Source organism: Strix uralensis, chromosome 6, assembly GCF_047716275.1.
Source record: "Strix uralensis isolate ZFMK-TIS-50842 chromosome 6, bStrUra1, whole genome shotgun sequence".
NCBI classification, from domain to species: Eukaryota; Metazoa; Chordata; class Aves; order Strigiformes; family Strigidae; genus Strix; species Strix uralensis.
In genome coordinates this window covers 16,285,327-16,312,803 of record NC_133977.1, presented here as the reverse complement: position 1 = coordinate 16,312,803, position 27,477 = coordinate 16,285,327, and the positions used below count along the sequence as shown (strand labels likewise).

The 27,477-nt window shown below is 41.0% G+C and overlaps 2 protein-coding genes across 6 annotated transcripts in view; both read left to right on the top strand.

Annotated features, from left to right (window-relative positions):
• Positions 1–3,453, top strand: part of ADAM23 (ADAM metallopeptidase domain 23) — an 83,317-nt gene extending 79,864 nt beyond the window's left edge. For 4 of the 5 annotated variants that reach the window (XM_074872964.1, XM_074872962.1, XM_074872961.1 and 1 more), the window contains one exon: positions 198–3,453. In XM_074872964.1, the coding sequence (XP_074729065.1) occupies positions 198–256 (59 nt within the window). In that variant the 3' untranslated portion in view covers positions 257–3,453. The remainder of the gene's footprint in view (positions 1–197) is intronic. The other variant, XM_074872968.1, reaches the window with a different exon arrangement.
• A 14,674-nt stretch (positions 3,454–18,127) lies between these two features.
• On the top strand, positions 18,128–22,799 carry FAM237A (family with sequence similarity 237 member A). The gene is made up of 2 exons (XM_074872260.1): positions 18,128–18,536; positions 22,660–22,799. The coding sequence occupies exons 1-2, from the start codon at positions 18,128–18,130 to the stop codon at positions 22,797–22,799; spliced, it is 549 nt and encodes a 182-aa protein (XP_074728361.1).
• Positions 22,800–27,477: the final 4,678 nt, after the last annotated feature.

Below are 27,477 nucleotides of genomic sequence, written 5' to 3'. Positions count from 1 at the left end.
ACTGCATACTTGATACTGTGCTACAGAAAGCATGCAACCAAGGGGTAGCAATTTAAGGAATCTGCAAGTTATTTGTTAAACTGTCTCAGTGTGAGCCTTTTACTTTACTATGACCTTGGCCATGGCTTTGTTCCTGTTATATCTAACTAATATCTTGCATTTTTCTCTTTTCATCTCCTTTTGATGCAACCTGGAAGAAATGTCAAAAAACGAAGGTTCGATCCAAGTCAACAAGGCCCTATCTGAAGAAATATGATTCAGAAAGCTGCTTCTTGCACTACTGGATTTTGGGTATGATGTCTTTGCTGCACAGGAACTAAATCAGTAAGGAAGAACCTGAGAAACAGTAACTATAAACACAATGTTGGGATGTTAGGATTTGAGGTGGTAGAAGACTGTCCTTTTTGGAGATAAGTTTGAAATACTTCCTCTATTCACCTTTCTCTTGTTAACATTAACTGACACGTGTTACAAGCAAACTGTTTCAAAATCAGGTAGTTTTTTTTTCCTTTTCTCAATCAAAGGATACACACAGACCAAGTGCAATAAGAGAACTGTTCCAAAATAATGAAATAGCAGAAGATTTTTTTCCCCAGCCTGCTGGCACTCTAACTTCACTTGAGTTCGCATGACTTCCTTTTTCTTATCAAACTCCAGTGGCATGAGGAGCTAATTTTGAAAGGGTAACCTGCATGGCTCACACAAACAACCAGGCTAGCAAGCTGACCCCAGGCAGAATCTGCAGCCCAATAAATGCAAACCACTGGGAAGCTGATACCAGGCTCTGATAGCTTTTCCAGTCGCGCAGTGCATTCTGCCACTGGACTTCAGAGTTCTCTGTGCTGTGAGCTCGCTGTCCACCTTGTCTTGATCTCCTGGGCCAGGAGTCTGTTGGGTATGGAAGCTATCAAGTGATGGATGTAATTCTTCCAAGAAGGAAAAAAGTGTAAATATGGAAATAAGATTTTGACGTATCATTTTCACAGATTATATATAAATATATATATAATGAGAGAAAAGGATTTCCATACAAAAAGGTTCTATTCTTTATGTAAATCTATTTTTGATGTTGGGTTTGGTTTTGGGTTTTTTTGCTCCCCTTTTTTTCTGTAGCATGTTGTACAGCGGATGTTCTGGGCTTGCTCAAAAAAGGCAGTTAATAGCATGCAGATGCAGGGAGTTCTGACACCGAACAGATGTGATCTAAAGTTTGTATGCTTGAAACCAAAAACAATTAAAATGTATAAATGCATATCTATGTACTGACTATAAGTCTGGATTACTTTTTGTGGCTGTTATACAGATTTTCCATAATATAATGTAAGATAAGTGACACCCACCCTCTCAAATGAATCACAAGTGCCAAGCTTTTTTTTTAAACTATAGGTACTTTTTTTTTTTCCTGTCTATATCCTGTGAAATAAAAACTTAAATAAGCCTTAAAATACTCACAAAATGTTAGAAGTTTAGAATGAGTTATTATTCTTTTGCCTTCTGCCCACCCACCCAAGTGGGCTTGCAAAGGTGACTGACATTTCTAACTCACTCCCTGTATCTCTTTGATGCATCTCACTTTTCAAAGTGTAATGCAAAATTAATACTTTGATCCTTGACTACTGATAGTTAGTTACCATCACAAAGTGTGCAAAATCCCAGCTTTAGGGGGTTGTGTGTTGTGATTACTTTTAGACACACCTTGTGTACAAACACTGATTTTTGCAGAGAAGTGCTGGGCAGCAGTACCCCTCGTAACCAGGCTAGCCTGGGTGGATCTGGCTTGAGAAAGGTATGAAGATGTCTAGTTTGGGCCTCCCTTAAAGTATAGAGCTGTACAGTCTGGCTCATCCTTTTCATCTAGATTTAAAACTTAGGTAATTCAGTTTATGTAAGTGAAGTGACCTGAAAATTTCATTGCTGCATCTGATAATCAGAATTAAAAACTCTTGTAATTTTGGATTTAATTTAAAGGTTGGATATTAGTAACAACAGAAGTCCAGTTACACTACTTTATCTTTGTTCAGTGGAGATCCATTTCCTGAGTTAGCTTTAAGAGCCAAAACATTAAGAAAATGCTGCAGATTTCCTGTGATTTACAAAATCTCATTTCAATTATATTTCTTATTATGATAATGTTCAGTCCAACAGTCTCACAAGAGAACTACAATATGTTGTTTTGGTTGACAGTTATTATTAAATGCTTTTAAACAGCTTTAACATAGTCACATTAACACTTACTGTGTTATGAGTTAAAGGTGCTGCACACAGGTAGTCAACATTGGTATATATTATAAGTTTTATTCTGAAAAATTCCTGCCTGGCTTCAAGCAGAATGAAGTTAGTGACAATACTTTTATGGCAAACCAAAAATACTTGCAACTGTATTATTGTCCTCTAAAAGTACTTTTCTTGGGAATGTAACCCCCAACGTTGTCAGGGTTCTGCTTCCAAAGCAAGCGTAACCCACAACAGAAACACTAGTGGTTACCAAAAATTAAAATAAGTAAAATCAACTGGATATACATAAACTACCTGTGTAATAAACCTTTGAGAAGCATTTCACAACATTGTTAGTGTGTGATGTGATGTTTTAAATCAGACCACAGTGGTCCCCAGCTACCTTGTACATATGTTTGGTGCTGGAGTAATTTCTATTTACACCAGCAGTTTCATAGGAATTATGATTTCTTGATTGAATTGATGCTCCACTCATCAGCCACTGTATGTGGAAGAACACATTCACTTTCTGCCCAGCATGTACAGAACACAATTGACAAACACAGCTCAGAGTAGGTACAGGCTGAAGTGCTTTCTGTGGTGGTGGACAATTAAAAACTGGTTTTGGTAGGTCTTGATTTTCTACATCCTGCCTTTGCTCTGCTACCCGTTTAGTGTTAATTTGTTCATCACAAAGCATCGTCAAAAGACAACCTGGTCAGCACTGCCTCCATTTCATCCACTATATATTTGCTCCATTATTTATCTATTCATCTGGACAAGAAACTGTGTTAACTGTATAACTGTTTCCAGTTTGCTGCATGATCTGATCCTCCTAACAGAGAAGTCTGCTAGGCAAATTCACAGCTCTATAGGTGCATGTTAAAAGAAACAGATTACTTAAGGCTGGAGTTTAACCAATTTTTCTTTACTATGCAAAGATGGGTATTGCACAAACAAATTCAAGACAAATGTCTGAGAAAATGCCATAGAATACTTGAAGTTATGTTTTAAAGCCTAATCAGTCATGTTTTATATTCATTATTGCTTCCACTGTTGCTCTTCCTTTTAAAAATGATTTGTAATTATTTTTTTAAGTGCACAACTTGATGTTATAAATCAGTTTTTGTTTGAACTTAATACTCATTCATATCTTGTTGGCTGCTAATGAATGGAAATTCAATAGTCCTTGTTCTGCATCTTAGCAAGATGAGTATTAAAAACATAATGAACATGGAATGGAGTAGTTTTTAATTTTGAATCATTTTTTCCTTATTTATTCTCTCCATTTTATTTTATTTCTGTGTTCAGGATATCACCACCTTTATAGGAGTGGCAAGGGACTGCGTTTTCTTTTATTGAAGATCTCTAAAACTGTCCTGTCTCGCAGTGAGGTTCTGTGCGTGAGAGGACGTTGCATGCAGGCTTCCCGACGTGCGTGGGGCCAGCACCTCTCTCCCTGGGACTGAGCAGACATGCAGAAGGAGGGTTGCTGGGCCTGCCTTAGTCCCACCCTGCTGGCTTCACAGAGTTGAACAAGACCTGTATGCCTGCATTAGTTGAGGGAAGCATTTTGCAGTTCAAAAATCTGAATGTTATAATTACAAAACGTCTAAAATGATGTAATTATTTGGTTATTATGAAGCCTTCAAAATATTTTTTAAATAATATGGTCATCATTTTAATGGATTACTGAATGAAACTCAGTTTCCCTTTTTGTTTTTTGCTAGACTGACTCTAGTGAAGCCAGCCTGGGAAAACTAAGTGTGTGCACGACACTGTTAACAAATGACTACTAATTTTTTGCTTTCTCCAACTCCAGACAGGGAATCAGAATACACCTTTGTCTTAATACCTCCCATGGTTATGTCTGAAAGCATGTTTCTCATTTAGAACTACAGAGTGAGGGAACACTGTCATTAATGGGTCCACTATCATCCACTTTTATTTCTTGTCATTTGAATATAGGAAGTTTTATCTGTAAACTCAATATGAACGTGCAGTGTTTTGGCTATAGTTACATAGACAGTCATTCCTGAAATAGGAGTTAAGCCTTTTGCAGTATATGAATACAAAAGCAACAGATAGATACATACCTGCTTTTGATTTTACAAGAAAAATTCTTAAAGTTGTTTTTGAAAACTTCCAAATTACAGCATGAAATACTGAAGAGTGATCTTGCTGGGGCACTTACTATTACATCAAAACCAACACAACACAAGTCATGTTGTACAAATCCAAAAAAAACCCCTCTTTGGTTCTAAATGCACTTACTACAGATTCCTGCCCACAAGAGCTGAAAAATTAATGCGAATCATCCATCAGCAATACAACAGACACTGTTTAAGTGCCCTCAGAAAGCTTGAAGAAAAAAATTAAGTAACTAGGAATTTTAGTAGTGATACTCAAACCAATACTACTGAAAGCAAAAGGTCACAAAAACATCTTAAAGCTGCACATACATGCTATAATTCAGTTCAGAGATTTATTGATCAGAACTCAGCAAGCACAGCAGCACATCTTCACATTTTTGTAGGTTTGTTGAGTAAGTTATTTAGTGGAAGCACGCAACACAAGAGAACATACGGCCTCTAGGTAAGTACAAGGGCTCCGTGTCAGACCAGCGTAGACATCCACTTAACATGTGTGATTTCTGAGCAACTACAAACTGCTGAAGGTAGCATAATTCAGAATGCTCTAATTTGTAGAAACCAAACAATTAAGTGTCAGTCTATTTTGTGTTAAAATTTTCATTTGAAGGAGCTTGGTTTTGTCATAAGTCACAGGACACCCCTCATCTTTACCACCAATATAACAGGCCATGCTTTATTGTGGCACTTTCTCAGCCAGTACAAGAATTTCCCCCCCAAAGCTGGTAACTCAAAGCATGAAGGAACTAACAATGTTTTTCACCTGCTCTTGCATGCAGGATACAGCTGTGCCCAGCATCCATTGTACAACCCCAGGGGGAAGTTGCTGCTCTCAGCATTGACCTAACCAATGCCTCAGTCTCCCAGTAGGTCTCCCGCAAAGGCTGGAGTTAGTCTGAAGCACTGACTGTCCTCTGTAGGATACACACTGTTACAGGACATGTAACTGTGGAGAGGGAGAAGCCAGAACAAATCTCCTGGTCTGAGTCCAGTTCTCAGACTTCATAAGCACAACACCACACCACTTTAATAACCTGCACTTGGCTCTGAACTTCTCTGTGTATCTGCAGGAATTCAAGCAACAAATAGCACAGATGAAAACCTATTGCTTCACAGTCCCAAAAGCAAATTCAAAGATGGCTGGGGAGATCTGTCAATGTATGATACATGAACAGTTAGAAATTTAATAAAAAAATAAAGCTGTGTTTAACTGATGCTGAAGGTGTGGGTGTATGACACACTCATTACATTACAGTCTGGTAACACGCGGTGGTTCTAACCCGGACAGTGTCCAGCTAAATAACAACACAAGCAAAGTACTGACTTCTGACTGGTTTCCTATCTCCAGCTAAGATGACAACCAGTTTCTTCTCAAGAATGAAAAGCATCTAGATACCTTAAACCTAGGGCTATTTGCATAAGCTTTAATTTAAGAGAAATTAAGAAACAGTAACTTCATGGCAGCTGTGCTAAACTTGCTTCCATATCAATTGCAGGAAGCACTGGGCTAACAACCGACAGCTCCTTTGAAAGTATTTTGTGCATATTCACCATTATATGGAAACAAGAGTCAGTATCCTTATGCATGTTGACCTCACACATTAGATCCGAGATAGAAATTTGACAATTTGCCTTGGAACAGAATAAGCACTGACCTCGTTAATTCAGGACAGTTTTCCATAGATTGGGTCTTGGACTGTAAATGTTGAGGTTTTAAATATCTACTACGTATCTGCTCTTTAGGGAAGACTCTTCAACAGATGTATTGCTTAGGATGCTGTGGATTCTCAGGACACTGAAACACTCCTAATCAGTACGTGGAAGCTTTACTGGTCCCAGAAAGAAGCACTTAGTATTCTAGAAAACCGAACAGATCTAGTGTCTAATCCAAGTGACAGGGCACCTGGATGCCTTGTGGAGCTGCAGCACAACCAAATAACTCACAATACTGGTAACAGAGGCATTTTCTTACTTGAGAGAGAAACAACCCCCTCTTCCCCTCCCAGGTAGCTACTGAGCTAAGACCGGCCCAAGTGGAAGTCTCCTCACCCAGGGGGTTACAGAGGAGAATGGCAGGAGCAGCAGCAGCTGATTTTCCTGTGGCCCTGCAGCTTTGACACCCCATGGACAATGTCCTAAGGACCCTTGCAAAAAGGTGATGGGAGCTGTGCCGAACAGCACCGTTTGCTGTCAAGCCAAAGGAAGAGCCCAGATCTTGCTGGCACAACACTCACGCTGCTTTCCACTGGCCAGTGTGCTGAGCTGCATGGCAGCAGCATTATGGACACTTAAAGCTCCAACTGTCTACACCATAAGTTTGGCAAAGCCTGAATATCAGCCTTAGTGCAGCCACACAAAGTATGTTTCCACTCATCTCTTCAGCTTATGTAAACAGATGTTTATCTTCCTAACAAGGACCTCTTCCCAAAACATGATTTATAGCAGTCTTGTTTGCTCCAAAACACACCAATAACTGTATAATTAGAGAATGACTGTACAGAACTTGCTGTAGCAGTGCTCATGGTCGCATTAAGCAGTCTCAATCAGCACTTTCAAAGAGAAGGCTCAAGTTACTTTTAAAATACAAGGACCGCAGTCTAAGCCTCCATACCCCATTCATATATTTATGTAGGCATTTCACATACCCCGACCATCCATTTCCTCCCCAGACCTATTCTGCTGTCAACATGCCCTGCTCTCAGGGTGGCACAACAATGAAATCAGACGGATGCAAAGTGCACAAGCAAGCCTGTTTGCTTTGGAGTCAGTCATTTTTCCACTATTTCCTTTCAGGCGCATCTGAACTCTGTATAGCTCATTGCAAGACTTGCTCCATTATGAAGTTACTCTTACAGATATTGTTAACAATAACATAGTTACAGTCAATGCATGCTTGACTAGGATTCTTGTGTAATGAGAAAGCAGTTCTAAGAAACTGGAACTATTATAGTGCCCTCCAGCATTCACTGAAAAGCTTCAGGAAATTAAAGATTTTAAGTTCTCTTTTGTTTAATGAGGAGGCCCTGAACTCAAGACTGAAAATGGCCTCATTCATAGGAGGAAAGAAACAATTCTCTTACACAGCAGGATCCTGACTGCGTGCTGTTGGATCAGAGGGCTGGACAGGTAGGTAAGAGATTCACGTCCCATTATATTTTGCTTCAGTTTTCCTTCCTCTGATTTGGCTGGGTATTTTTCACTTCAAACATAAAGATCCCTAGGACAGGAACTGTCTTACTCAAAGGTGACCTTCAGCACCTAGCCCAGGGAGATCTGGGTTTAGGTAGAGGTGGTTGGCTGATACGTTTATGACAACCCCGCACACAGGCATTCAAAAAAATTATAATTCTTCATGAAATATGCTGCTCTTTAGGTACGCCTAATTAAGAATAGAACAGGAGAGAAAGGACCTTGTTATATCAAACTACAGCCTCTCTAGAAGCTCTGATTTAAAGATAAACTTTCTGTATAGACTTTCCATGCTAGCATCGACTTTGTAGCATCTCCTTTGAGAATAGGTTCCAAAGGGTACAGTTGTGAAAGAAAAATGGGGGTTTCAAAGGCTGAGTGGTCTGAGCTATTAAAAAAAATAAAGAATAAAAATAAATTTTAAAAATAGTCAATGCTCTATCTGCCTCTATCACACTGTTCCTTACTGAAAATGTATGGGTATGGGTTTTGTTTGGTCTAAGTATACTAAATAACAGAGCCTGTACTACTTGGAAAAATCATTCAAGAAGGCAGGTTTCCCTGCCAAGAAGTCATGCATGACAACATATTGACACTACTAATCAGATTTTCGATGGAAACAACCATTTCCTCTGACAACAGCAGTACCAGTAGTGTATGTATAAGGCATGCCATCTCTGGTTTAGTGAGATGCAAGTACTTTATGAGTGCCAAGGAGCCGTAGGCCAAAACTAGTAGCAGAACATACAATAGTCCAGCAAACAATCTGCTTTATCTGAGAACCAGCAGGTAACTAAGAAAAGCTGAAGAGCCCACAAGTCCATCCACTTCACAGGAGACAGAATACCCCTGTTACTCTTCAAATCTCCTCTGACCCATTTCTTGGCCTTAAATAATCTGCTGTCCACCCCCATTCAATTTCTTCTCAGATTTATTTCCCCAAACAGTTTCAGATCCGAATGTGCAGGCAGGGGCCTGCCAGGGGAGCGCCTGTGCTGAGGGGCAAGTGTGAGAGTGGCAGGGCTGGCCCACTGGCATGGCACAGAAGCTGCCCTGAGGTAAGCACACTCAAACACCCTTTTCTCTCAAGAGCACCCTTAGAGCAAGAAAAGGTAGGAGAGACCGCATGACAATCCTGCACACCTTCAAGAAAGAACACACTGTGAAAGTGTCATATCGTGAAAGTGTTTTTCTTCCCCAGAAGATTTGGCTGTAACACGCTAGGAGAAATTGATCCCATAATAGGCTTGCTTTCTTAGATGTTAACGGCAGTTTTATGAAAGCGTGTTTCACTGAACTGCTCTTTTAACTGTGATATACCCAGGGTGACTCTCACTTCTTCCTGGAGTGCCTGAAGGTGAGACGGGTTTCTTTATTGCCTGTGAGTACTTGAGGAAAGGGGGGCAGGGGGGAGAACTCAGGAAGAACCAATTATTTTGTTCTTGAGCAGGGAGATATCAGTGCAGCACCCAAATGGCAATGAATCCCTTCATTCAAAAACTAATAGTTGTCTGGATATAAATATCCTAGATGCCATTAATTAAAAGCTCTCTAAAAACTGCACTGAATGGTTAGACAACCTGCCCACAGGACCCAAACAGTTAACTTTTAATGTACTGCATTAATCAGTTGGGCTTTTTTTATTATTTTCTTGGAATGTTTCAGTCTGGATAGAAATATGGGAGGTTCAGTCACATTCTTTACAAAGGTCATTTGCATTTATAGTGTCACATGTCACCAAATTACATTTTCAAAAATATAATTAGTTTTGTAGCCAACATTGCTTAGTTTGCACTTGTAGAATACCTGCTCCAAATGTCTTTCAAAGCTTGTGTTAAATACATTTGCCACAAGAAATGTTACCTATTTCACGAATTAATTTAAATCCATGTCAATGATGAAGTCACTTCAAAATTCTGACTAATGGCACCTAAAATTACTCTCAGGAAAACACCCCAAATATGCCCCTGGTGACAGAATTGCTCACATACAACAGCTAGTAGACAATGAGAGATAGGAAAACTTCTTTATTAAAGACAGACAGATCTCTTACAATTAGGAACTGCAGTTCCTCACACCTTCTAGTGGAAGCAGAAACCTGTGGAGATAAAAGAATGCACACTCGACCCATTTACACTAAGGCCAAAATACAGGTGATTCAAAAGGCCTTAATAAACAAGGTCCCTACACACTGCTGAAACAGGATGAGAAGATCTAGCAATAAGAATTAAATTTCTAAGCGCTAAGATCTAGAGATCTGTCACATGGTAGGAAAACGAAAACAGGAATATGACCCATTTGATGGCAAGTGGGGAAACAAACAAAACACTGCATGGCTTGCATGCCACACAATTACCTAACATCAGATTTATCAAGAAGAGATTAAGAACTAGAAATCCTGTAAAAAATTAGATGGGCTTTGGTCTGGTTTTCTTACATGAAATACTAACAGCAGCACCAGCTCGCAGTGAAGTTCTGTACACACATTTCTCTGAGTACACAAGCAATTACCAGTTAGTAGCAACTGCCAAAACCAAAAGGTATTTCAGACAAATAGCACAAACACTTGCTCCTAACTCAAGCTGTCTTCTAAACTTAAGTGTCACAAAAATCTATGCATTCAAATCGCCTAGAAATTAATCAAGAAATTAGACTTTACATTCTAGGCAGGTTTAAAGGTAGGACTTAACAGCGATGAAAACATTGCTGTTTTCCTTGCCTATAACTTTAAAAGGCTAGATATAGCATGCATCAGGAAAGAAATACCAGCATATTGCAACTTATAACTGGCTGAGGTTTAGCCAAAGAAGGTGACAAGTCAGAGGCACTAACAAGCTCTGTTAGGTGAGATACCGAAGCCCTTTGACAATGGTGGTGTTATATGTTCTCACAGGGCCAAACAACAGATGGCAACCAAGACAGGCTCCAGCTATTTCATGAAGACAGGTTGAGGTAACTTTGCTTGTTGGGCCTGGTAAAGAAGCAGATAAGGTATGATCTAAAAAATGTTGATAACTTCCCTTCAAATAACTGCAAAGATAACAGAGCCAAATTCTTCTTAGTAGAGCCATATGGGGGGCAATAACCACAAATTAGGAAACTCAAGCTAGATAGCAGGAAAAAAAATTTCACCAGGAGTCCAGAACAGCTGACTTGATCTAGTGGTGGTAATAGACCTGCTTCAAGCAGAATTTTGAACTACAGATCTCCAGAGGACTGTTTTCAACCAGCACTTCTTGAACTCCATGAAATCCAGCAGAGCACAGAAGTATGTCCTGGTGGAGGGAAACAGCAGAAGCAGAGCATCACAAACCATGCCTAAGTCATCAGAGGCTCAAGTCCACTTCTCAAGCACAAGCCAGAAACATCCCAGGGTGTCCACAGGGCTCCAGCTCCTGGCTCAGAAATACACTGGTCTCCGGCTTGTCCCATGTCTGCTAACTCCATGGAGATGTTTCAGGTCATCACCAATAGTATATAGCACTGAAGACTTCTATGTTTAAACATCTCTCCACCAGTTAAAACTGGTTAAGTGTCACATCACATCCACTGACTTTCCTGTTGGCCATTTCAACAGATAATAGATCCAGAGGATTGGTTGTGGGGTCATCAAACACTTTGTGACTGCAGATTCAATCCACCAGAACAAAAATAAATCAGAAGACTTGACATCAGAAGTGCAGAAAACCATGTTTTGATATAGAATACTTACCAAGAGTTATACAAGCCATCATGGATGGGTGGTATGGGTGTGATCAAATCATTTGGTGAAGAGTGTTCAATTTTGCCCTTCTTTCCACTTATAAAACATAAGACTCCTACTGATAGGATACAGACTGCTCACTATCCTATGATTTCCTAGCTAAAATGAGGTTTTTTGAAACAGATACTCTACTTTTCAAACAGAGCTCTGCATTCAGAGGCTTTCATTGTTCTTTACTAGACAGTAGTGTAACTCTGAGTCCACTCAGAGTCCTGACTCAAAGCCCTCTAAATATCATTTTTAAAATTAATAAAAATAATACCCACAAACAGACTTTGGATCAAGCATAAGTATTTCATTTCCAAGAAGCTCTTAGGTATATTTGTCAGGGAGCCAATTTTAAGCACAGTTTAATCTCCTGCTTAAAAGAGAATTTGAAAAGGTATAAATTGGAGTTAGATTCCCCACTTTGACTTTGTGGAATTTGAGGAAAAAATCAAGTCTCTGCCATGTAACATGAATTTAAAAACTAAGAGACCTTTGGGTTTTCCCCCCTCTGAGAATCACAAGTTTTACCTTTGCTGTCACTTAGCCAGGTTTCACAAAAAGCTGAGATAATTTGGAACACAATTCAACAAGATACAAACTTTCAGCTAAGAATGTGTCTTTAAAGCATTGTTTGGACTAAGGCTTAAACAGGTCTCTTTCATCATGCAGATCATTTTACAAAGCTTAATACTGGGTCCAGGTGTGGCTTCTTATGGAAGTAACAGGCAAGCTGTATGTACCATCACACACTGCTGTCTCAGTCTCAGTGCTGAATTTAATTTAAAAAAAAAAAATTTTTAAATGCTTACTTAGCTCAAGCAATCATAACCCACTGTCTATTAACTGCTAATGTTAAACTACATCAGAGAGTTTGCAGGAAGCAGATGCAAGAAGGAAGAAACACTGCGTATAGTTGTTTATGCCTTTTTCAAAATACAAATACCAATGAGATGGCCTCCTACTTTTCTCTCTTCCCATCCCCTACTCCTATAGCCTGATCATTTTAACATTTGCTTATATTTTATTTAGATATTTTTCTGGTAGAAATAACGTCATTTCTGTAGTGTTACATGATCTGAAATCTCTCTCTTACCTAGGAGTTCAAGAACCAAATTTTCTTGATAAAAATATCCTTTTGCAAACGACTCTGGATATGACCTACAGCCCATCTGAATTATATTAATTCACAAGATATGGAGACCCACTGAAGATGTGAACATTGGCTGTCAGGGGAATACATCATGCAGTGCAATGAGAGAAAGATTATTGATAGCCTAAAAAGGGCACAGAAAGCTTTACTGAGGGAGAGTATGTGGAACTGAATGAGATGGCCAATCCTTCTATGTTTCTTCTCCACTAGGAGGTTGAGGTGATGAATCCAATTATCAAAAACCTCTTTCCCAGAAATAGAATATGAGTGCTTTGGTTCAGAGGGAACGGAGTGTAGTGGGTCCAGGAAGTATTTTATCTGTAGCAGTATTTCCCTTGAGCAGTGACTCTCATTTCTCTGAGAACCCCTGGTTCAGCACCCTTGGGTCTACCAGAAGGATGCCGAGTGGAATGAAACCAATGTCGTTCTTGATCCAAAACCAGATAAAGTGCTCTGCAGAAGGGGACTCAATTAAATACACTCACTTCTTAACAATGAATCCAGAAAGGTTCCAAACTGGCGGAAATGTATCAACTCACAAGAAACATCTTGCCTTTTCCTTTCCAGTTGCAGCCTTTTGCTCTACACTTAACAGCATGGGTGAGAGTCCTTAGAGCAATGCACCACAGACCCAGCAACGTCAGGAAAAAATACTCCTACAGCATCTTAGTCCCCCTCTGGTCTGGCCTCCCGCACCCAGGTCAACCATAAACATGAGCAGCCTCAGAGCCTTTTCTACCCAGGAGCTGCCTTTAGGTTACATCACAACACCCACATCTTGCATGCACACTTTCCTTCTCTCCCTCACCCAGTTCAACCCCCAAACACAGAGGCTAGGAGAAGCATGGAGGCCCAGAATCAGCTTCTACAGAGAAGAGTTCAAAAAAAGCCTCAAGGATCATTTTAGCCCTAGAAACAGGGAGAAGGAAGTCTACTGGAACAGCCTGTATTTGATAGCACAGAGAAGAAAAGTTGGAGATCCTAATGCAACGAGAGGGTTCCCCCTGCCATGTTGCAAAGGGCTCCTTGCAAGGCGTTGCACTCTTCAGTTCCTCCTGAAGTCTGTTTCAGCAGTTGTTGCTCACTATTCCCCCATTCCCAACCCCACACTTCTCGAGAAATAAATGGAACATTTGCAAGCTTGCCAAAATCCTACAATATATAGTTATCTACGTTGGTTCTAGCCAGATGTTCTCTCACCCCCAAAAAGTTCCTTTCACTTTTGTTAAACAGTAACACTACTTATACAAAATACACTTTCACACGGATTGCTCACTGAGAACAGGAAATAAAAACAACAGGAGAAAAGAACAACAGTGTTTATTGGTCACAGACACATCATAAGATCATGGGTTAGGAAAGGCACATGCTTCTCCATTTACATGGACTGGATGCACAGAAAAATGTAAATTAAAAGGATATAGATTGCTAACAGAAAAATCAGTGTTTCAAGCCAACTTTCCAGCTGGTATAAACCAGTGCGGCCCCACTGACTTCAACAAAGATAAGCCTGGTGCTACTGAAGCACATGGAGAAAAGACTACGGTTCAAAGTGCAAAGACAGAAGGGAGCTGCCAGTGAAAGTCTTGGGGAAAGAAAAAAAAAAAAAAAAGAAAGGGCTAGTGCCCAGTGGGTAGGGACTGGTGCAGCTGCACTGGCTTCAGACAGTCAGCACTGCGCTACACACTTTGGCCTACGGGCTACACCCAGTTATAGAAAAAGAATGGTCTCACCCTCCCTACTGCTTCCAATAGCCGGTGTTAAAAACACTGGTTAGTAGCCTGTTCCCAGAGCCCCACCTCTTCGAGTTGTATGTTTGATGTGTGCGAGGGGGTGGCTACAGTGCGCACAGTGAACACTGGCAGAGCTGAGCTCAGGCTTTCCTCCCCATGCTGCGCGTACCCATTGATGGGCCTTTCACCAATGGCTTCTTTTCACTTCCCTCCTAGCTTGGCCTATTTCCCTAACGTGTACAGTGGGTTTGCAGTTTCCAAGGAGGGGGCAGTGGAGAGGGGTTGCAGCTGAGAATCTCAGAGAGAAAATGCAACAGTAATAGACCACATAATTTTCTTCTTTCCCGAGGGAAAATGTAGCCAGGGCCCTGTTGTTTTAGAGGGTACACAGCCCTCCAAGGTAGCTCTCCTTGACCTAAAGCTGTGTGAATTGAGCTGCAGCTAATGCCTTTACTGGCTTTCTTCTGGGACTCCACTCTTCTCTGGGGCTCTGTTTCAATTCCCAGGCGAGCTGGACCTGCTGCTGCATGTGCTGAGCGGTAGCCAGCAACCAGCTCTAGTTGTGCCACACGGGCACCTGCTCCGGGGTGGAGGGACCCGCAGCAGCCGAGCACAGCAAGCGGGATGCCGGGGGACTGCGCCAGGGCCGGACAATTCGAGCTCCAAGGTGAGGAGCCACTTTCTACCCTTGGCCCCCCCGATGCAGCACCGCCGGGAGAGGGGGCAAAGGCAGGAGGGCTGCAGCTTAGCCCGGTGCCCGGGTCTGTTCCTGACCGGCCGCCCCTGCGCACCCCGCCGGGGCAGGAGCTCAGCGGCGCGGAGGAGCGGAACGCGCTCGCCGCGGGGGCAGCTCCGCAAAGGGAAGGAGGGAGCGCCGGGGGCCCGGGGCCACGGGCGGCGGGGGGGGGGCTTCTCCCCGAGCCCTGACGTAAAAACTAAGCGGGGCTGCCGGCTCCGGCTTCTTAAGGAGCGCGGCGGCGGTCGCGGAGAGCCCAGCCCTGCCCGGCCCGCCCTGCACGCCGGAGCGCCGAGGTAAGGGCTGCGGGCGGCGGCGGGGCGGGGTGGGACGGGACCGGGACGTGACGGGACCGCGGAGCTGCGGCGGGGCGAGACGGGACCGGGGGCGCTGCCCGGCTCCTCGGGGCGAAGCCGCGCGGAACTCGCGAGGCTGCCCACGGCCGCTCCGCACAGACCGGTGGCTCCCGTGGGACCGGCTTCGGCATCTTCAAGGTCGAGGGACTGGTCATAACTGGTAGCTCCAACCAAGTAAAATGGTGCTAACGAATGAACCGATTAACTTTTCAATTACCGTAAGGCACTATTCATGACGGGGAGTGGAATGGGGGGTTAAACTGCAAGGAGGAGGGGGGGGAGAAGAAAGAAAAAAGTCACAAAAGTGAGAGCTAGAAGAAATAGCGCACACACACACTTCAGTTTATGGACAGAAAGAGCTAAAGATCTGAGGGCGAGGGGGGGAATTGAGTGGAAGCGTTCACCACAAGCACAGGTAAGAGATTAATGAAAACTGACATTTCCTGAGCATGCCCTCAGCTCTCAGCCATCGAAAAAAATCCTGAACCTTGTAGAAGACTAACAGCTAAGTGCTGCCTGAGTTTGACCAGACCACAATGACTAGTGGTCTCGGCTACCAGCCCTGACCAATGCCATTCACACCACACCTTAATGGCACCCACCCAACGCCCTGCCAGCTCCCTGCCCAGGGCAGTCCCTTTGCTCACACCTCTGACAAATCCAGAACCACTGTCCTTGTCTCTACCCTAAGTTTTGTAACTTAGTTTGCAAAGGGGCTGGGGGACAGAGAAAGCAAAGCAACCAGTTCAATTCAGATGGCCCCTGTGCAAGTGACAGAGCCATCCTTAAAAGTCAATTTTAGTATTACTCCTTTGTTTGAACTATCTGTTGTTGGTGTTTTGGTGGTTTTGTTGTGGGTTTTTTTGTGTTGTTTTTTTTTTTCCACTCTCCATGGTCATATCTGAGATTGCTAAATTGTTTTGAGAACTAGAAGCTTGATAAAGTTAATTATGTCACTTGAAAAAGTGTCAGTAAACAGATAGATATGTGCATATCGCACAGCATATATGCACAGGTGTCTGCTGCCCAGTGGAAAGGCTCTGATGCACAAACAAGTAAGAATGGAGCAGTGACTCACAGGATGTCTTTGGGTTTGCTTCTGAGAAAGCAGTCAAAACCTACCTTGTGCAGTAGGGTACAGAAGAACGATGCTCTGGAGATCTTGGGAGCAGCATAAGGACGCCCCCATTACCACCACTACTGTCACAAGTGACATGCCACTAGGCAGAGGAGTGTGGGAAGAGAGTGCTGTCCCTCTTCTAATCATTAAATGCAAGGTTCAGATCCACAGCTGTCAAGCCAGTTCTCCTCATGAGATCACAACTCAGATCAAAAAGCGACTGTAAACAGTTGGAGAGTAAAGTCCAAATACCTCCAAAATGTTCCCAGAGCCTGACCATATAGTCAAACAGGGGGCTAGGTAAGAATATCACTGCCAGCAACGAAATCTCTGAAGAGTCCTTTAGCTCTACAATACATTCCACAAAGCATCCTACCCTTCCCTGGTCTTGCACACTGGCTGTGGCTGGGCTACCTTTCACACACCATCTGTCTGCACACACACATCCCGCCTTCATCTTTTCTTCACATAGCAGAGAAACACTGCTCGTGCTCTCGATCACTCAAAAAGCTACACAAAAAGCTAGTTGATTATTAAGTTAAGCTTATTAAGAGGTGGTTTCTCCTGCCCCAACACCCTCCAACAATCAAACCAAAAACGTAAAAGCATGAATACTCAACACATCAGCACATACATTAAACAGAATTGTTTGTCCTAAAAGCTGATCTCAGATGTTGCAGATTTCCCCAAATGGGAGGTTCTCCATATGCCATGAGCTACACCAAAACCAACCCCCAAACCTGTTACACATTAGAAATGTGTATCAGAAATGTAATATTAGAAATACTAGAAGCATGTTAGAAAATGCACAATAGAAGCATTAGTACTAGAAATGAAATCTCATGGACACAGCTGTGCCTTTCTGACCCCAAAAGGTTAAAATTCTCAGGATTTCTCCCACTATAGCTGCTACTTATAATAATTTTAATGATTTTTCATAATTTTAACGAATTTTTACAGTGATTTGCAATAAATGTCTGTACTTTTATATAAATATATATATCTCAGCACAGGAAGGATGTAGACCTGTTGGAGCAGGTCCAGAGGAGGGCCACAAAAATGATCAGAGGGATGAACACCTTTAAAGATCCCTTCCAACACAACCAATTCTGTATGCATATATATATATATATGCTGTACAATACAGCTGCCCTGCTGTGGCTTTGCTATACCTTCTTTTCAGAGCTGTTCTGCATTTTAGCAGGTAAAACGCTCCTGTTCAACAGATGATTTTGCAACCTACCATTAATTCATTAGAACACACTTTCAACAAATAGTTTTCCACCTGCTGTCCACAGATCCCTGTGAGTCTGCAGACTATTTTAAAGGGCTCATATAATTTTGAGGAAAGCAAGACTGTCTAAAGGCTTAAATTCTCTGTAAAAAGGAATGGATTTTTACTGAAAAAGGATAGGGATCTGTAAATCAAGAAAGGCTGAAAACTTTCAATGTGAAGAAGTTCCAAATAAGAGTTTGATATCATATGGATTTGAGGATGATTAAGAAATTCTAACACACACTTCTGCTGCACAGAGTAACGCAACTCCACTAGTATTTATATTCATACATGCAAAAAAGCATACACAGCTCTTTAAAGAGCAGAGAAACAATTATCAACCTCTGAAGTGCCTTCCATATCATTTAAGATACCAACCAGGGCTTTGTTCCTGCATCTAACAGTGAGAAGTTTTTCAGCTTCTTTTGGTTTTGTTACATTTCAGTGACACAATGGACCTTGGGAGCAGAGGAAGAATCCACTGCAACATGAGACTTACCTGCACTCTGCTAATCATGGGAGCGTTCTGCGTGACACCTTTCCTCTGCCACGGCCAAACTGATCCACTAGCTCTTGGGCGAGCAGACCCCCAGTGTTGGGAATCCTCCTCAGCTGTCTTACTGGAAATGAGGAAGCCTCGCATTTCTGACTCTGTCAGTGGCTTTTGGGACTTCATGATCTTCCTGAAATCATCAGAAAACTTGAAACATGGGGCTCTGTTCTGGGACCTGGCTCAGCTCTTCTGGGATATCTATGTGGACTGCGTGCTCTCCAGAACCCATGGCCTAGGGAGAAGGCAGCTAGCAGAAGCTGAACAGAAGATTGCTACTCTCCATTCTCAGTTCACAGGGAGAAACCAAGGTTACTACTCCTTTAATACATGTCTCATAGGCAATAACTAGAGTCTAGTAGGAAAGAAGAGAGATACAGGCTTATTGTGTTATGTGGTAATAGTACAAAAACAGAAGGCAGTGCTGCACAACCACCCCCCACGCCAGTACTGAGCTGTGCTTATGTTCAAAGTGATCTCAGTAAAAATTTGACCTCCAAATAACCTGAAATCTAATGGCAGCTTTTAAATTTCAGTTTGGTAGGGGAGGAAGGGCAGCAGAAAGTGAAACATAGGAGGATTCAAACAAAGAAGGCAGCTCAGCAACTGAACATACAAAGATACTCTTCCACACCAGCATTTTTACCACTATTGTGCCATGGAAAGGCTAGTTCTGAATTCCTCATTCCAAGAGGTGCACCACCCCAGGAGTGCGTCACACTGGTGCTGCTGGGAAAAGTGGCAGTCTTTCAGCAGAAGAATAAGGCTATGTTTACTTGCCATCTAGTAGTCAACCACTAGATACTTCTTATTTCCATACTGGTAGCTTTGCCCAACACACAATGGAAACAGACCTAGGACTCAGATGCATGCAGGCTTTCAGACACAGCTACAGCTTCAGGAGGAAGACCACCACCTATGATGAAATCCCTGATTTCCTGGTTCCCAGCCCCCGTTCAGAATCCCCAGGCTTAAAGTGTCTCCACATATGGTAAGGTGAGAGCTGGCACCTTGCAGCAGGATCTGCAAAAGGTAGTATGTCACTTAGCCTCCCCGTTCCCAGCAGGAAGATACAGCATAGCTTTTCCTAAATCTCAGTCCCTTCCAAGGCTTCAGTTCTGATCCTGCTACCAACAGATACATTCTTCCTCTGAGAATGTCCACTTTCAGAAAAGGGCAGGTGCTATGACTTGGTGGAGGGGTGAAAGTGCTGCTGCTGCCGCTGCCACCACCAGTGTAGTGCATTGGGCCCACAGGGAGAAGGCAGAACTGCCTTTCCACTTGAATGGATTCAGACCCTTATCTCCACTTACTAGATCAGTCTTATTTATTAAGATATTTGGAGGGAATGTCCATGGAATAGTGAAGAACCTCTCCAGGCGTCCATTAGAGTGTCTCTAAAACAAGGGACTTGAACTCAGGATTCTTCCACCCCAAGGATACTATACCACTGGATAGTCCAGCTCTTGCCCACAAACCTTAAACCTTAAATGTTTTGTGTATTGAAAGATAGGATTTGAGATAGGAAGGATTGAGAGGTCCTTACCCCCATTATCTACAGTATCGTAGTCATTAGGCTAGGAGATAGGAGTTGTGTTTGAATCAGACTGAAGAACTCACACACACAGGGCCACTTTCTAAATGCTGAGCCAAACAACCACTATCTGCATTTTAAAAGCAAGGAGTGGATCCTATCCTGCTCTGCAAAGAATCTGAGCTACCATGTAGCTCTGAGATCTTTACTGTTTTGATTCCTGCTGATGGCAGGCAACACAGAACTCCTTTCTGGTTCCCAAGTGGCCTTAGACATCACAAAGGCAACAAGTTGCTCAGTCCTGACCAGACTGATGCACTTTTGGGTGCAAACAGAATGCAGCTTTAGACACATGAGGCAGTAGTCCTGTCAAAAACTGACATGCCCACCAGGCTAAAGCACCAGATGAATTTTTGTTTTCAGGATTGCAGCTTTGAATATCACTAAATTCCTCCTTAGCCTTTTGTTTACATCTGTCTCTTCACGTCTATATCACACTGTGATTTTCCTAAACAAAGACCTTTTGTTCCAGTCAAGATTAAAAGTCTGATGTATTTTAAAGAATCAAATTATGGGTTTTGTGATTAATACTGACTTTTGTTTACTCCTATACTGAGAGATTTTAAGCACTACTAAGCATTCACACTTTAAGACAAAGATTCCTCTCCTTTTCCTTTTACCTCTTTTTTATGAACTGTAATCAGTTAATCTGGTTTCTCTGTACAATTGATTAACATCAGTCAGTAGCAGGCAGCCTATAGCAGTGACAGCCTAAATTTTATTTTTTGGAGGAGCTAACCTCGCATCTAAGTCTCCCAGTTTCTTAACAAAGCCAGGTCTTTTAATCTTTGTAACCCTCAACCCTACTGCCTGGTTTCATCAGTGAAAGCAGAAATCAATTGTTAATAATTGCAGATAGAAATCACATCCTAGCGAATGATGAGTAATAGAATTACCACTTCTTATGTGTAAAGAGATGTACAAGCCTGTTTTCTTAGCCCAAAGAGCAGCACTAAAGCGTTTAAATGACCTTGTGTACTTCACGTCTACATGGGTGTGGGTATGAACACCTTTTCAGTAGGCTTGTTCTACAAGTTAAACAATAAAGCAAGACTTTTTGCTTTACACTATTACTTTTCCAACTGTTGATAACATCTTTATTGCGCCACACTGAAGTTTTTCATCTTATTCCTCTTAAATATTCACAATTTCAATTTGGTTGTGGTTTTTTTAATTGCAAACAGGATCATAAATCAGGAGCAATCTGTAAGCTGCATTCACTGTAGTTCCTTAAAGATATAACTGAATTAGAAAAGCAAGACAGAGATCTAGCCTTGGTACAGAAATGCTGATGTTAAAGTGTTATTATTCTAGTGTCAGATTTCAGAACTAAAGGATAAATCCCATGAAGTCATTGTGGAAACTGAGTATCAGAAAGTGAGCTTTACTAAGAAAAAACCCAGTGAAGGTCTTGGTAAAGACTTCTCAGTACTGAGCAGAGCTACTTCATTGCATCTAAGAAGCACTTCCACAGTTTCCCATACTTCGCCCTCCTATGAAACAAATCTGTCTGGGTGTACACCAAGGCAGTAGTTGAAGTGGCCCAGGTCCAGATTTATGGGTTCAAACACCATTTTCTGAACTGATCTAGTCCTGCCAGGCTCCTGAATGTAGTTACTAACAGGTCTGAAGATACTCTTCAAACTACGCAATCCATGAAAAGCACAACAAAATCAGAATAGCTGTATATGAGTTATCTGACAAACTGCCTTCATCCAGCTAACATCCTAAATAATCCAGCAGCATTTCAACTTCCCTAGATATCCTGCAGAGAAGCATCAGCTTTAAACTGAGACAAGTAGAGAGAGTCCTTTACAGTCACCTGGCAAAGGCATCTTTAGTAACTCATCCCTTTCTCCTAACAAAACCCAAACACTATGAAAAAGCAGGTTTCATAAAAACATTTCCAATATATTACAACACTGGAGCTAAATACATTATAGTTGTGACAACTCTTAATGAACCAAAATAAGACTTAAGAACCACAGGGAAAGCATAACTTTTGTACTCACTGCAAATCTTCCTGAAGAACAGCTGTACAAGAAGATCCTCCTCAAGAAACCACATAGCACATCCCCACTATAAACATTTGAAGAATACAAACGCAGAAACATCTCTATTCCTTTTCTGCCCCTTTTCTCCTCTCCCAGAAGTTCCCCTGCTGCCTCTCCACCCAGAGTGGCCACAGCTGTGCACACCCCCTCACAGGTGCTGGTAACTGAGCTCAGATCAGCCCTTGCACCTGGCCTAAGACACACACAACTTGCTGTCCCATCCCTAGGGGGCTAGGGAGGGTAGTGGTGCAAAGGCAGTTGTATTATGTGTTTGAAGTATGGTAAATAAACAAGTACTGTGTTAACCAGTTACTTTATCAGAACAAATGTGTCTAAAAGAAATAAAGCCAATCTGCTGGCTTTTAGAGATCATTGTAAAGAAAATGTTCCATAGCTCCTCAAGGAAATAACAAATGCACTACTAAACAGAGGGAGAGATCTCATCTGCTGTGCAGGGAGGTTGATGGCAAGCTGGTGAGTCAGTAAGACTGTGAGCGGACTCGAGTGCTTTGACTCTGCTACTTACAAGTGGAATAGTTTTATAGGAATACTGTAGGAAAAGGTCCATGCTGGGGGAAAAGATCAAAGTACTTGTCACTAAAAGGCAACTTGTAAATGGAGGGATATGGCTATTGCCAAAACAAGAGGTTTTGGGGCAATGCTGATAAAATGGGGACCAACAGCAGCAAAAGATGGAGGAAACATAGATGTGGGAAACTGAGTATTCAGCTGCTCTTTGCTGTTTGGAAATTGATTACTTATATGCATTTTCATGTCACTTTTCAGGGATATTTTCTCATATTCAGAGGTCACCAGTTCTGAAGAAGAAAGACTCATTTGAAGATTTAACAAATATCCACATGGATAAGAGTAGATCTACATTACTTGGAAGAATCACTGGAGAGCTAGGGAAAAAGAAAAAATGACACATTTAGTCCAAGATCTTGATTTGTAGATTTTTTTAACTAATTCTCTTTAATTTTTGCATTTTAATCCTCACTGATGTCAATTTACATGGTGGAAGAAGGTCTATAACTATGAGCACTGTATGTCTGATAAACTTGGACTTGTGGGATTTTTTAATTACCTATTAATACAGTCTCCTTAATAAACTGCATGATTTATAAGCAGTTGCCTACTTTAATCTGTGTGTATGTCAGACTTTTCGTAATGCATGTGGCCTATTCAAACTATTGTCTTTTGGGTGCCAAAACAGGAAATAACTGATCCTACAATAAGGCATAGACAAGCAGAACAGGAAGTGCGAAAAACCTCCACTGACTCCAAGGCAGGGTTAGAGTTGAGAGGGTGATGTTTAATTGTATGCATAGCTGTACATTTGTACAAAGCAACCACTGCTGAAAGACATCATCCTACTAAAGAAAAGTACATATTTTTATATTAAAAATACCTTCAAAAAATATTTCAGTTTTCTAGCAAAAGAGTTAACAGGTTTTACCAGCTCCTCTGTTTGCTTTCACATTATATTTTTACAGTGTTTTCCCTAAATTTTTAGTTATTAAAAACACCACTTAAAATGTTACACATTCTCACTTAAAGTGTTTAATCAGAAGAATTCTCATAAATAATTTGAATTTGTGCTTTTTTAGATTGCAAGTTCTTTGTAGACAAATCAGTTTCCTCTGACTGTTATTGATTAAGAGGCAATTTGATCCTAAACTCATGCAACATAACTTTAGGCAGGTAACATTTGATGCTTTGATGAAATGAAGTATTTCCACTGGCTGGCTGAATGGAACTACAAAATTCAGCTTTCCAGGGCAACTACATTTAGTTGCTCATTCCAAGTTTCTTTTCTTGAGCATGTGGCAATATTTGGTTGCCTCTTTTTTTTTTTTTTTTTTTTTTCAAATGCCCAAAGTAAAACTCATTTGCTGTGCGTGCCTCAACTTGTAGAAATAGGTTCAAGTAGGAAAATGTGTAAATGAAATCTTAAAATGGTTACTGGGCCAGAACAAAATAAAGCTTATACATAGTCCCATTAAGTGGAGTTTCAAGGAAGCAGACAAAAAACTATAAGAAGGCTATGAGCTTCAACGGCACTGAATTTATGCTTAAAGTTAAGCATGTAACAATTTAAATGTTCAAAAGAGGAGGGAACACTAAAGCAGGATGAGCACAGGAACACACAGTTTAGTGTACTCAGCAACAACCCCCCAGCAACAACTCTCCAGCCACAGCCTGTGAGAGTGCTCTGCTACCATGTGTAAAGGAGGCAAGAGCATTGTTACAACAGATCTGTTCACTCCTGTACTTCCGTTGTTAATTATCTAAACTATATTAATATGTCTAAAAGCCCCATTGTGCACAATTTTGTATTAACATAAGAGACGCCATCTTCACCCACAGTCCCTACAGCTATTAAGACCAGCAACTGACAAAGAGCATGTTAAGGGCTGGATGTCTCAGCCAAGTAGGATGGGTACTGTAGTAGACCAGATGTTACCTGTTCCCATATGCTCTCAAGCTCTAGAAAATGTTAAACCAGACAGATTATCTGAACTGTTTATCTCAGACACTCTTTCACACGGCTCTTTGGGAAGAGGCTAGTGCTTCCACTTTAAATAACCTCCACCTGTAACAACAGGATTGCCTAGGAAATGGCTGCTGGCAGCTTTCTTCTTCCCTTCAGATAGCAACAGAAATGGTGAAATACCACTATGGGCCAAGGTGATGTTTAGCTTAAACAAATTTGCAATACTTCTCTGCTTCAGCAAGCTTCTTAATTAACAGGCTGTAGCATCATTTGGCCTTTGAGGAACTGGGCAGGAGAGGATTAGTATGTGGAGGAAAGACTGAGAATCTCTAGTATAGGTCACACTATGGAGAACATTTGGAAATTCTGTGTTATTAATTGTGCTGAAATAAAAAAAGGGGATGCAATTAAATACATGTAAACTTGCAAGTGATAAAGTTCCTAAAGGAACTCCTACCTGCAGCAATTTATTCTCTCTGAAGGTCTTAGAGCTCAATTCTATTTTATAACTTAGGTCTTGCTTGCTTTTATCCAGGTCTCAACAATTTGCATGAAAACACAATCAGATGATGCTGATGTTTGCTATTGATTCACTCACTACAAATTGGGGCTTTCTAGGGTGGCTGTGTTAAGAAAAAGCAACTGTTGTGAGTACAAGATGCAAGCAGATTTGCTGTACAGGAATAATTCAAAATGTCCCTGTGGTTAAAGACAGGATGTTGTCTCCTACCACTCTCCCCTGTAAACTTCCTGGCAGATCTTGGGGTGAGTTATGATTTTTTTTGCAGATACTGTTACTGGCTTACTGTTTCTCAGTCTGAGTGTGTCAGAAGAAGGATGCGATGAAAATGTCTGACTGAGGTTGGTTAACTTCATTGTCAGCTGAACTGAGTAACAACAAAATAAATACCTTGGGATTTTGTCCCTTTCATCTTATAGGGACCTGGCAGTTAAACAACTGTTTATTAGCATGGGAAAACACTTCCCTGAGTCTTTCTCTGAACTAAGAGTTCATGGTGGTTCAGGAATATCTATTTGTAAGAATTTGTGCTCCAGACCTGTTGTATGTAGCGTCAGACCAAACCAGTATTTGTTGGCTATCACTGTTTCCAACCAATTTCAATTCAGATGTACTCACTCTGAAGGAGATTTAAAGCCTCATCAAAAGCTTATGGATATCTTCCCATAATCAACAGTTAAGTTTATTGGATTGTTGTTTGTACCACTTGGCACTGGTATATTGCAAAAGCTACTAAGCTTCTACCTCACACTATATTCTGTTTATGTGATAATAGCCATTTTCTAGTGACCTCATTATTATTTGTTTTCTGGGGTCCTCCTCCCTCAGTTTCTTTACTTTTCAACCTCTTCACAACTTCTTTTGCTAAAGACAAACTGCTTGTTAGCTTCTAGTTGCATACCATTATTTGTTGTAATTCTTGGGTGCAGTATGTGTAATTAAGGCCTCCTGTGACCAAAACTAGCAGAAAGAACCAGGAATGTTCATTACTATCACTATCACAGTGTAAGGTCTTTCAAGAAGGTAGCTGAGGTACTACCAACAAAAAATGAGATTTCTAGCCGTTTTAAAGAGTCAGACAGTCACTTTATCTTCATTCTGAAAAATACCAGACCAGGAAAATCTTTGTGGAAAATTAAGCATTCTGCTGAGCAGCTTTTCTTAAGCACTACACTTTTCATTGGCCTTTTCAATCACATCAGTCTAAACTCTGTTTGATTATACATGAAACAGAGCTTCAGAATATGTAATTTAGCTGCTTTTTCTCCCAAAGCTTCCAAAAATATTTTGCTTTCACTCAAACCAAATTTATTTTCTTAGTAATCACAGAAGAATTCCTGTAAAAACTAGTATTTTCTCTCTTGGAAAGCTGGTATAGTTCCAGTGATTCAACTAAAATCCTTAGAAGTATGCAAATTTTCTTGAACCATAATTGGTTTTGAGCCCACATGCACATAGTCATTCACTATTTTTTATGCATCTCCTGCAGAACAGTGATAGTAAATAGCTGAATCTGTAATTTTTCTCTGAAGTGGTACTGAATCATTTCTATTTCTCAGATCTTTAAAATACTTCTGTGCAGAAAAAAATGTTTCCCTTGTTGCTGTCATCAACAAGAGATACAGCACAATGCCAAGGAAGTAACTTGACCGTGTCATATCAACAGCTAGAGAGAGAAATGGGCAATCATTTGCACTGCTGAGGAATGACACTTGGAAAATTTCCCATTAGTTCACACTGTCACTTAACAAATAGTTAACAGTCCAAAGTAGTATGACATCTGATAATAACATGCAAATCATTAACACGCTGTATCTTAACCCATTATCTCAACCTTCAGAACTGCTGTCACTACAACAATATGCATTTGATGACACTATCAGCACAGAGATACCAATGAATCTCACTGAGTCGCACTGCCATAAGAACCATGCAGCAAACAAGAAGCAGTGAAAGCAGTGAGCGTCTATTATTTTTCTCCCAAGAATGATCTAAATTCTTTCTAAGGTTTTCACTGACCCATCATTATAAGAAATGAAGCTAGACTGTACTAGGAATGGATCAAAGCAGTATGCAATGTTTCTTTTGTGCGATATCTTCCTCTGTCTTCAAGTCAAGCCTGTTTCCCTGCTGATGCCTAATAGGTGCTTTGTAATCAACTTCAGCAAGTACAACCTGCTACCTACAGCCAATCATCTATCTGTTTACAAACTTCTGGGCAGCTTATATGTTTACTTACATGCATATATATGCCTGTATGTGTGTGTATAGGCTTGATAAGTATTTTTAATACTCTTGAAATTTTAGATATGTTCCATCAAAGACAAAGTACTAGTAACCAAAGAAAAAATTACTTTTTCTCACATTTTAGGCGCTGCAGGTAAAATTACATTCTGATTAACCATACTATACTAAACATTACATTCTTATTAACCATTCTATACTAATATATAAGTTAATAAGGGAAAGGCTCTTCTAAAGCAATTAAATTCCTTTAAATGTTCAAAGCATCTTTTCCTTTAAATATGAATTCAGTAGTTTGGAAAAATATGAATATGTAAATATCAAGTATTGAGAAGTCTGACAA

Coding starts and splice junctions, on each gene's coding strand:
- FAM237A (XM_074872260.1), top strand. CDS start 18,128: ATGGACCTTGGGAGCAGAGGAAGAATCCACTGCAACATGAGACTTACC. Junction 18,537..22,659: donor GTTCACAGGGAGAAACCAAG/GTTACTACTCCT, acceptor GTCACTTTTCAG/GGATATTTTCTCATATTCAG.